At 38.9% G+C, this 11,829-nt stretch overlaps 1 protein-coding gene, 1 long non-coding RNA gene and 1 pseudogene across 4 annotated transcripts in view; all 3 read right to left on the bottom strand.

Annotated features, from left to right (window-relative positions):
* Window positions 1-11,829, bottom strand: part of NSMCE1 (NSE1 homolog, SMC5-SMC6 complex component) — a 38,445-nt gene that overhangs the window by 1,723 nt on the left and 24,893 nt on the right. For 2 of the 3 annotated variants that reach the window (XM_043493713.1, XM_038420000.2), the window contains 4 exons: window positions 4,533-4,654; window positions 2,952-3,029; window positions 1,305-1,451; window positions 54-170 (listed from right to left, as the gene is read on the bottom strand). In XM_043493713.1, the coding sequence (XP_043349648.1) occupies window positions 54-170; window positions 1,305-1,451; window positions 2,952-3,029; window positions 4,533-4,654 (464 nt within the window). The remainder of the gene's footprint in view (window positions 1-53; window positions 171-1,304; window positions 1,452-2,951; window positions 3,030-4,532; window positions 4,655-11,829) is intronic. The other variant, XM_043493714.1, reaches the window with a different exon arrangement.
* On the bottom strand, window positions 5,477-10,059 carry LOC122456070. Its single transcript, XR_006274710.1, has 2 exons — window positions 8,649-10,059; window positions 5,477-8,510 (listed from the first exon to the last, which is right to left on the bottom strand). It is a non-coding gene; the product is annotated as an uncharacterized LOC122456070 (long non-coding RNA).
* On the bottom strand, window positions 6,869-7,020 carry LOC119863100 (annotated as a pseudogene).

The following is an 11,829-nucleotide window of genomic DNA, read 5'->3' as shown; positions in this document are numbered from 1 at the left end:
GAATGTTTCTCAACAGCAGACACCTACTGAGGAAGCCCAGCCCAATGTGTTACCTGAATGGCGAGGCTGTGACAGATGTTACATTTCCTCACCAAGTCTTGGTAGTTGCTGAGGATGTATTGCTCCATCTCCATTATGCAGCGGGTGTGCAAGGTGTACTCCCCATCTCGCTAAGGGAACAACATCAACCGTGAGACTATAATATTGTTTCTTACAATTCACTCGACCTTTTTCTGAGCTCGCTCTAACTTTTAGCAAAAGCAAAGCTTGACGTTCATTTCTTTTCAGCATCCAGCAGAGACCCATCAATATTCAAATTCCACTCAAAGCACTGCACCTAATTAGCATAAAACAGCAGGAAAAAACTCCCTTGTCTTTAATAAATATGCACATCATGGAAGCCACAGGTCCCTGCAAGCATTCACCCATCCTCCAAAGACCACCGAGGTTAAAAAGATTATTCTAAACAAAATGTAGGGTTCCATGTAACAACATATACCTTTGCAACTGGACTTCTCTTTGGCACAGCTCTAAAATACCTAGATTATTGAGAAATATCATGGAAGAAAATCTGGCACCCTTTCTTAACATGTAATAAAGGGAGAGATTTTCAAAGGCACAAAGGGGAGTTTCCTCCTGACTTTCAGTAGGAATTGGGCACCTACCTGTCCTTTACATTTTTGAAAGTCTCCCCCAGCTCAAGAGAGCCTGTGGCAGAGGACGGTGTAGAGATTCAAGATGAAACACCTTCAAGAGCAGAGGGTGAGCACAGCAACTGCACCACTTATGAACATGGTCATCTCTGCTTGCCAACATAAGGGGTGGGGCTATCACTCCAGTTCTTCTCTGGTGGGGCTAACACCAGCAGTGGCACAACCAATTCCCTAATTCAGTATTTAAAGGAGAGGTGCAAGTGTTCAGAGTGTCCCATGCATGGAAACTATGGGAGTGTTTCAGCATGTTGCTCAGTTACACCTGTGCAACCTTACTGTCTTGCATGAGATCCTAAATGTAACCATATTGTTTGGCTTGCAGAAGCTTTGCTACTAAGTGATGATACCTGAGAAGAAAAGAGCTCGCTCTGAGTCAACTCCTAGGGCAAGCTTACTGCACAGCCAGATGCAAAGACTTGTAAACTTAGCACATTTTATATGGAATCATTGAGACAATAAAAATTGGCTCACCCAATACCATTTTTACAGTCACTCTTTAGAGCAGAGCTGCACTTTTGGCTGTCAAAGCAATATGAAAGAACAGTCAAAGCTACTAAAATGCCCGCTCTCTCTACAAGATAAAGCAATTACTTCAGAGAGCCACTTATCCTGCACCAAATTTTGCAGCACTTGCTCTGCTTCCTTTTTCTTCATTTTCTTTATTTTAAGTTGGTCAGCCAGGTTTAAAATACTTGTGGAAGATGCAAAGCCATTTTCTGATACGATGATCAGATCCATCTGCAGAAAGAAAAATATCTGATGAGAAAAAACACAATTGGCTAGCCAGAGTTCTGGGTTAATGGCAATGTTGAGGTTTTTTTCAGCACCTAGTTTAAATATACTATAAAATGCAACATATAATGCAAATATTTCAGGAAATTAAACAATTAAGAGGCTGTTGGCAGTGTTAAACTGCCACAGGGGAGATAATTCCACAACAAACTGCAAGATGGAGGCTTGCAGGAAGCAATGTTGAAGCCCCTTTAATACACTGCAATGATGCTGAATATATGATGCATTCTCCACACCAGGGAGGAATCTGTGTCTTGACTTTGCCCAAGATCCATGCTTCCTTGATGAAAGATCTGTATCCATCAGGAAGGCATCTGTTCCAACTGGATTCGTGTGCACAAGTAAACGTACTTGACATTCTTAGGCTGAATTGGTACTGCCAGGTTTAAAAAATTCTATCATCTTTGGTTTAGCTTCAGTGCAAAATCTGTGATGGCAACAAATTTTGGAGCACCAGTGAAGACAGGACACATGCACTTTCAGCACAGTGTGTCTCTGATCAGTGCAGCTCTAGATGAGAGTGGTGGTAACCAATACACTGGTCTACACTGTTGATGTCATCAATGAAGCTGCACCAGTCTTAGACCAACAATGGGAATATTTCTGAAAGCTGCAAGTGTAGATGAGACTTTTGGACAAACTTCACATTGCAGCAAGTGAGGATTTTCTTCCAGGTAAGCAACACATCACCCTTGCTGTCCATAAAGAACAGATGTATTTCTAGCACCGGTAGGCCCAAAACATATACAGTCTCCAAGCAGTCACAGAAATTCACTATACTCTTTATGAACAGAGCCAAACAACATTATAACAAGAAACCAACAAAAAGCAAGATACTGAATTCTTATCATGGGAAATGCTAGCGATGACACCATTGGTTCACATGAAGCAGGACATTGCATATGGGGAGTCTGGAGCTTTGAAAACTGTTCAAGAGCTGTCTGCCTGTCTTGTTAGGTGGCATTGTCAATTGCTATCAATGCATATGATTCATTGACTAAACCAACAATATACAATCCACTTCATAGCAATCTTCAAATTCAAGTACTAGGTTATTAAATGTCAAAATCTACTGTAGATTAAACGGGTCCTGAAACCTTCTATTCCCAGACAGAATTATCCAGTCATTGCTGGGAATTCTGGGACAGTGCTGCTGCAGAAAGATGATTATTAAACTAAAAGCAGGTCTGCCAAGTCTTGCTCTGAGAAGCACTCTCTCATTATTGATTTCAATTTAACACTAATGTATCCCCAAGAGGGAACAGATTTATGCCACACTTCTATTTTTTCCAATTGATTTGTGTTATAACTAACAATTATAAACTAAAGCAATATGGTAGCTTATTCTTCAAGCAGATTTCACAGACTATTCCGTTTATTTTAAAGAGGTGACCATTCCCCCAACCGTCTGATTTGCCGAGTAATGAGCTGACATACAGTACTTACAGTTTTTCTGAACAATTCTAACTCATTTTCTGTATAGTCAGATGCCATCTTAGTTATTTCAGTTTCTGCCAGATTCACCTATAAAATAACAATTATTGAACTCAAACTACCTTTGTACTTCCAGCCAGAACAAAGCATGTATTATTTTAAATTAACATAAAGGTCATTTGTTGCAACAGCATGAAGGGGAGCATTCTTTCTTGAGATAAAACCTTTTATTAACAAAAACACCTCAATCCTGCCCTTGCAGGACCCCCTGTATTCCAGTCCTGGACCTCTCCTGACCAAACACTCCACATTGTGCACAAATGGAGACTGAGAAGAGACTGAATTTTTCACTTATACTAAACCAATACTTCAGATAAATGTTTAGATTCTGAGGTAAGTTGAGATGAAAGGAATTCAATAGAACAGCATTCAAAAAATCATGAAAATACCTAATAGCAAATAGAAAAGGAGTACTTGTGGCACCTTAGAGACTAACAAATTTATTAGAGCATAAGCTTTCGTGAGCTACAGCTCACTTTGTAGCTCACGAAAGCTTATGCTCTAATAAATTTGTTAGTCTCTAAGGTGCCACAAGTACTCCTTTTCTTTTTGCAAATACAGACTAACACGGCTGCTACTCTGAAACCTAATAGCAAATAGTAATTTACTATGGTTAATAGGCAGCACTACTTGATTATGAAAAACAACAATACTTTGTATTGCTCTTGCACCTTTTACCATTATGTATTAGTAGCCCTATTTTACACATGGGAAAACAGGAACCAGGAGTTAAAGGCATTGGTCAAGGTTGCACAGAGTATGATTCCCAGGCCTGTGCAATCGCCAGACAATGCTCTATCCAGAAATTCCAGGGAAATTATTTGTAAATCATTTCCTAGCAAATCTTTTCTATTGGATGAATTTTTGATTAGCAGGTGCAAAAAACCCATGTTGGGGAGGTTTGAGAGCTTTCCAGCTGAAGTTACATATAGAGGGGGAAAAAGGTTCCTTTTTTAAAAAAAACTTATTGCAGCACCACCTCTTAATATTTATGATAAATAAATCAAACACGACTACAGTCCTTGCTGCCATGTTCTCTTCCTCCCTGTCTATCATGTTAACAGTTTATCCTCACACTTCCCTATTCTACATGTAGATTCTATAGCAGCTGTCAGCATAAGACTGAAGGAGCCCAGCCAAAACAAAACATCACTTAGTGTGAGAAGCTTGCTGGCAGACACATCCTCATAAGATTCTGTATATTTGCTCTGAATAACATTGCTATTATAATCCTTTGTTTCAGCACTTCTATTGATACCTCAAACTCAAGGATGGCATTTGGAGCAGAGAGAAATAGTAGCTGTATTTGTTATGCACTGGCAAAAATACAGTCCCTGCCCGAATGAGCTTACCAGTCTAAAAGTATTAGGAGGAATGTGCACTTTTCATTGATATATTATGCATGAAGATTAATTTTATGTTAAGTATAGAGATGACTCTCCCCTGCTGCTGCATCTTTGAAATGTGACATTGGTTACCATTACTAGTAGTTAGAAATTAAATCCACAAGGTGGCAGCATCTCACACACTTACCAATGTGTAATATGTTCTCCCATCATCTTCAGACATTCCTTTCCGGATCTGCATAAAGAAAGGCTGCAGATGGATGTTAACAACATTGATGAAGTCATCCAGCTTATCATGAGCATAGTAAACTGGAAATTTTTTTTAAAAAAAAAAAAGGTGGTTAGCTAGTCAGACAGCCAATCTCACACTACTGGAAACCCAGCCCTGGGCAACAAAGCTTGTGACACCCAGGCAGAGTTTTGAACATGTCTTTTAAATTTAGCTGGCACGTACTTGTCCTGTGCTCCTTTCATATCACAGCTGATTACAAACGCAACACCAGATTTCAGAAGAGTCCAGCCCTTGGGACTTCAATAGCTGTGCTCACAGACTCCTATGTTTGTTGCTTGGCTCTTTGGGATCCATAACATTATCCATTCCAGCTGGTCAACTTGGAGTTTTTAAATTGAATAAAAAGTTACCATATAGGATCAAATCTTGTGATTAATTAAATATATCTGTGCTCTATTCTGTTTTTGTGGTTTCCTGGTTTCTTTTCCTGCTCTGTTTTTCACAATGTAGAAATAGCTTTGCTACCTGCATACCATGGATTGATAATAAATTCTGACTTCAGAGACATGCCATTGTAGATTTGGTGCCACATCCTATAAGCAAGAAATTTTGCAGCAGAAATTACATCACAGACATCACTGGGTCATGGAAGAAAGCAGGTGAACCAGTTCTGGTCCCCACATAGGCACAGTACAAGCTCCAAGCAAAGATTCTGCCAGAACTCCCATTGACTTCAGTGGGACTAGGATTTCACCCTAACTATTTAGAAGCAGCATTAAGTAATATTTCACAACTTTTTTTAACCAATAAAGTTATTTCTTGTAAGATATCTCAGAAGTATTAAGAGTGGTCCCTAAAAGGGCATTAGACTGTCTCAGTTATAAGAGATATTATCTGTATTACACTTTTCAAATCAAGCTCATTTGGAGTTTTTGTTTTCAAAACACCATCCACTTTCCCAGTGACTCTTGTTTATAATAATGTTTAGTCCACCCCGCACATTGAGTGAAAATTCTAGTTTGGAACACTCTTTAGTGTATTCCACCCTCTGAATGACAAGTCTGTATTACAGGAGCACTTGGAGGCCTCAGGCCGGGCTCTAGACCCATTGTGCTAAGTACTGCACAAACCTGTAATACAAAGACAGTCCCTGCCCCAGTGAGCTCACAATCTAGGTTTATGGCAGGACTCCAAAAGTGGATGAAATTGACAAACAAAGAAGAACAAGGTAAGAGTAAAATAAGCATGTTTGCGCATTATTAATTTGCCTGACCATGGTAAGGTGGCATCATGGCAGAGGTGAGTCTTAAGGAGAGATCTGAAGGAGTGGTCACTAGAGGAATATTCTTTTGGGCGATAACTACACCATTTGAATTTTAGATGAAAGTCTGCTTGTACTAGCAGATCCTCTTCCCATGGAGGGAAATCAAATGCTGTGCTCGATAATTTTAACAACCGTAAAATTAGTTTGCACACCTATTGGTGGTGGTGTAGGAGAAATAAAAGGTACCACACTTAAACTGTTTAAATTTTTTTATTAAAGCTAATATTAAAAAATTATATAGTACACAGGTTAAGAAAAAAAAGAGTCTGTACATCTGTGTACAGTGCTTAAATTTTAAAAACAAACTTTGTATTTGTGGGTAGTCCATAAGATACATATAATACATAATCAGCAATAACCCAAATTTAGGTGAATAAATTTAAGAATACAGTTTAGATATTAGCATCCAAAGTATTCGGGTACACCACTCATGAAAAGTACAGAGTTGGTTGTGGAAAGCAAATATACAATAAGTGAAGATTGCCCCTCAGCAATTGAGAATTTAGGGTAGGTTGTCCATTTAGAAAATACAATCCATGAGGAAAGTATTTCAAACCTTCCTCCTCTAATGCTCCTATAAACTATTCCTAGTTTGGGGGAAACATTTACAGAGCCTACTCCCTAAGCTAAAACAGGGGCATTTTCTCAAGGGGAAAGGGATGGAAAAATTCTCTCCTGTGGGAACACAGATGAAAGACTGATCCAAACCACACACTTTTGGAAGGTACACTAATGAGAGCAGTGGGAGCACCTACATAGAATAGACTAATAAAAGAGCCACTTAAATGGCCTATAAAACAACAGTAAAATTAAGAAAAGTAGCCTACCCTCCCCCAAGTGCCTCTACTAAAAACAAAATACAAATAACCCCAAAAAAACGAGAAATGTATTAACATTAAAAACAAGACAGTAACGCAGCAATTTTTTTTTCCCCCCACTTTCTTTTAACCAGAATATTCTCCCAGATGGGAGGTGCACCATTCCTGGAAGCACTGCAATACCAGACTGATGCATGGAGTGGATGGAGCAAGCTACTATTCCAGCTCCCTGTTCCAAAAATCCATTTAATATACAATTTATTACATCTGTATGTGCGTCAAAGAAACTGGAAATAGCTGTAGCAAAACTCATAACCTTCCTCTGTGCTACATGACTTGTATTGCAATGTGCATTATGGATAGAAAGCAATCTAACTGAATGGGCAGAAATTGATCATATATTATTTTTGTATTGAAAACTATCTGACTTACACTGGCAGATCTGAGGGGAAAATTGGATAGGATTAATCTTATATTATCAAGATGTGGCCATTTACTCACTACTTTTACCATCTTCTATAGGCTGTACACTTTCCTCTAACTTCTGTCTGTCTGTAGATTGTAAAATCCTTGGAGCAGGGATCATGCCCTCTTTTCTCTTTGTAAAATAGCTAGAAATAATGGGTGCTCTGGGAAATACATTATTTATACTGATAACTGCAGTCTTCTGGAGGTATCAAAGGATGCCTCGTGGCATCACATAATCCAGGTTGGTTCAAGATGTGTATCTAAGCCAAGACACCCTTTTATTCCAAGATGTCAAATTATAACCAGTTTCCAGTCCAGTTGGGTTTTTTATATATTTTAAACTACATCCCAGTTTGGTAAAAAGTTGCAGCTTACCAAAAATTATTCTGTAACAATAATAAATTGTCTCTTTAAGGTGTAGAACACCGTTTCAACTAATGCCATATCAGAAATGTAGCTATTTATTGTGCTTTCAGCTGAGGAGAAAGGGAGGAAAATGCTGTTCCAAGACCTGGCTAATGGATAAAGCGAAGTTGTTCATAGCGTAGAAAACGAAGCATATGATAGAACCAACTAGTGTTCTTTATCTGTTCTGTAAATAAATGAGTCCCACTCCTGAACACTCAGTAGATATGCACATGGACAATAACGTGGCAGCATTAGAAGCAGAGCTCATTATCTACAAGCATAGGAGCATATTGGAGCATTTGCTTTGGCAGGAATTATTTGAGTTGAAAGGCAGTTGGCAGGCCAGCAGAGTAGTAACTAAATGGAAGATTGTAACAATCTGATTTTATTTTAAATCCGAGAACAACTCTTAATAATAAACCAGATCAACAGACCCCTGGCCAGAACACAAGCTGGAGGTCGCCTCTGGAACAAGGGACTGAATCTGTACCGGAGGTCTCTGTGCCTCTCCTAGGGACTGTGAATACAAAGCAAACCAAATGCTGCTTTGCCTTTTGGTTAATGATCATTCTGACTCAGACACTGGGCTGAATATTCATCTCCTCTTTTAGACAAGGAAAGTAATAGCAAAATAATGACAGAAATAAAGACCAAGGAGTCTTTACCACATAGGATTGGTCTGAAACCATAGCTTCCTAGTAAGTTTCAGAATACATACAAGGGCAGATACAAACCTATGGATCCCTTATTTAGGACAAAAGATTATAAACAATGTTAGTAAGGACTTTAAGAAATAAGACAGGCCCTTTATTTACACATCTTACTTGACATCTAAGCATATGGTATATTACATTATTTGTGTACTTAATCTCCAGCTGTGCAGTTGTCAGTTACAAAGGAGAGAAAAGTGAAGTTCTACTCTGAAAAGTGACAATGTAAAAATAGCCCATTGTATCTTTCCACTTTGACTTAGAATGGATTTAATGCAAAAGTTATTGAGAAACGATGTAATATTCACTTTTCAGAGTACAACCATACTAAGAAAAATGACACCTATACCATAACCTTCAATATTCATAATTTTTAGGGTTTAGGATTAAACAAAAATCAAAATGAGACTAAGATTACTTTGGATTTTAAATCCATGCTGCTCAGTTTTGATTTCACAGCAGACTAACTAAAGGTGAGTTTCACCGAGAAATGCTTAACTTCTCTATTTCATCTAATTATTCCTCAAATGAAAACTTTAAAAAAAAAAAAACACTTCTATGAAAAGCGCCCCATCACACTTGGAAATCTTGCCAAATCATGTAATTACTACATGTAAAAAAACCAAAACACCTACAAGAAAAATGAAAGCTGCTTGCAAGTCTGACGGAATCTTATTATTGTTAGGTGCACTTCACATTAAGACGACTTAAAATTTCACAGGTTGCAACTGCATTTACCATATTGACTGATTCACAGGGTTATATTTGAGAACATCTTTTTTATTAGCTTTCCTGCGTTTTTCAGGTTCAGCATTCACACATGCAAAGAGACCAGAACAAGTCTGTGTTTTTGTCTGGTTGGTTGAAATTTTTGAGGAGGACTGGGTATTTGGCTTTGATTTTGTTTTATTTTTTAAATGTATCATGTTCATCATGGTGGTGCCTAGGGACCAACCAAGAACAGGTCCCATACCCCGTACTCCACCCCCATGGTGATATTGAGTGTTTGTACAGTGCCTAAGAGATAGTCCTTGCCTCAAAGAGCTTACAATCTAAACTGTGTTTGACTTCTGACCAGACTTCACCATTAGCTGTTAATCCTTAGGATGTGTATCCTATTTTTCATTATTCGTAATAAATGTTGTTATCCTACATGTATACAGTTCCCCCAAACACATTATACACAGATCTGCAGTGCAGATTTCATCCAAAACATTGTTGCTTGTAAAGGGCAGAGCAACACCACACAACAGTTTAGAAAAAGAAGAAGGTATCCAACTGCAGGAGGAATTTAGGGAGGCAAAACAGAATTACTCAGGTTGGAATCAGGCCAGAATAACAGAGTTAACACACTTATAAAAGTGCCATGCCATCTTACTGATCACAAGTGACCAAGACTTTGGGCTTACAATGAACCTAAAAATGCCACCCAAAGTACTACTTTGCTATACTGATGGTTCAGTATTGATTAGGAGGGAACATGCATCTACTCAATCATCATTAAAAGTGGAACTAAGACACATTTTTTTAAGTGTGGGTAATTAACAATTGGAACAGCTTCCCAAGGGATCTGGTAAATTCTCTGTGATTTAGAACTTTAAATCAAAAGTAGATAAATGTCTTTCTATAAAATTCTCTAGTTCAACCACAAATCATCAGTTCAAAGCAAGAATCACTGGGTAGTCTGTGGTACGTAGACACCAAAATAGATCATCACAATGATCTGTCTGGTCTTAAACTCCAGGAATCTCTAGATTAAAAAAAAAAAAAAAAAAAAAAGGAGTACTTCTGGCACCTTAGAGACTAACAAATTTATTAGAGCATAAGCTTTTGTGAGCTACAGCTCACTTCATCGGATGAAGTGACCTGTAGCTCATGAAAGCTTATGCTCTAATAAATTTGTTAGTCTCTAAGGTGCCAGAAGTCCTCCTTTTCTTTTTGCGAATACAGACTAACACGGCTGCTACTATGAAACCTGTCATTAGATAAAAAAAAGTTTGCTTTGAAAATAAAATGGTCCCTATAAAGTAGCATATCACTGATATGCAAGCTGCTCGGAATGGCAGGAAGGAGGCTCCCTCAACCAGTGATGGATGCCAGCATGAGTTGGGGGAGAATGAGGGTGGGGGGGAAAGAACAATCCTCCTCTTTCAGAGCCCTCCTTCCCCAACATCTATGAGAACTGAGTCAAAGTGGATTATGCAGAACCACACAAAGGCACTCTAACGCAGAATAAAGAATGTCCACAGGGGGACTTGGGCAGAATAGGTACTGCGGATTCTTGGCTATTTCCCCTTATAGATAAGCCCTGAGTTAGTGCATAATCTCATTGCTGAAAACCCTGTTCTTCCTCAGCCTGTCCCTACTGTTCTGACACCCTTCCTTGCGTCATGTCTACATTTAGATAGCTAGTTTTTCAGGGAAGGGACTATATATTTTTATTTGTACTTGTGAGGGGCCTAGCACACTTTTGGGCACTATAAAGACAGACATCATCATTGTAGCACAATGTTCTCTTCAAACAAACAGATAGCTATTTGCAAATTCCACCACAGATAAAGAAAAATCCTACAAAACTTTAGCTGAGCTTTCCAGACAAGATTTTAGTACAATTAACACACTGGGTTCCACACCGAAGCAGCTGCTGGGGCTTTTTCCTAGAAAACCGCATATTAAAAAAAGCACAAGATGAAGTACTGCAAAAATGCTCCTGAAGCTGATGGTCTGAAACTCCTCTTTCTCATATATAATTTCTTTAATTATACTGTAGATCTCAACACAAAAAAAAAAAAAACCACAAAATTTCTAGCACTTAAGAAATGTTGGGCTGTAGTAACACTGCTGCTTGTGGGTAATTCCTTCTGAGCCCTAGCCGCCATATCCAGTTAGATAAAATACTTTAGTGTAATTTACATTAGTCTTTCTTTAAGCTAAGACATTTCCTTTTGAACATCAAATAGAACATCATACCACACCCAGGAATGCCCGGACTTGCTTTTTCCGATTCGGCCGGGGCCAATTTTGGATAGACTCTAGTTTGTTTAGTTGGGGCTTGACCATGCCCCTTCCTACAATGTAGCCAAGGTATTTAGCCTCGGCTAGCCCTACAGCACACTTGGCTGGGCTGGCTGTGAGGCCAGCCTGTCTTAGCATGTCCAGAACCACTTCCACCCTTCCTAAGTGGGTTTCCCAGTCAGGGGTGTGAATAATCACATCATCCAGGTATGCCGCTACATAACTGGTATAGGGCCATAGGAGCTTGTCCATAAGATGCTGGAAGGTGGCAGGTGCCCCATGCAGTCCAAAAGGAAGAACAGTATATTGAAACAGACCCTCTGGTGTAGAAAGAATGCCGTCTTTCCTTTTGCATCTTTGGCAAGGGGAATCTGCCAGTATCCCTTTGTTAAATCAAGGGTGGTCAAAAATCGGGCATTGCCCAGGCGTTCAACTAACTCATCGATATGGGGTATGCATCGAATTTGGATCTCTCATTCAGCTGGCAAAAGTCATTACAAAACCTAGTG

The sequence above is a fragment of the Dermochelys coriacea genome, chromosome 10, assembly GCF_009764565.3.
Source record: "Dermochelys coriacea isolate rDerCor1 chromosome 10, rDerCor1.pri.v4, whole genome shotgun sequence".
NCBI classification, from domain to species: Eukaryota; Metazoa; Chordata; order Testudines; family Dermochelyidae; genus Dermochelys; species Dermochelys coriacea.
This window is presented reverse-complemented; position numbering and strand designations above follow the sequence as displayed.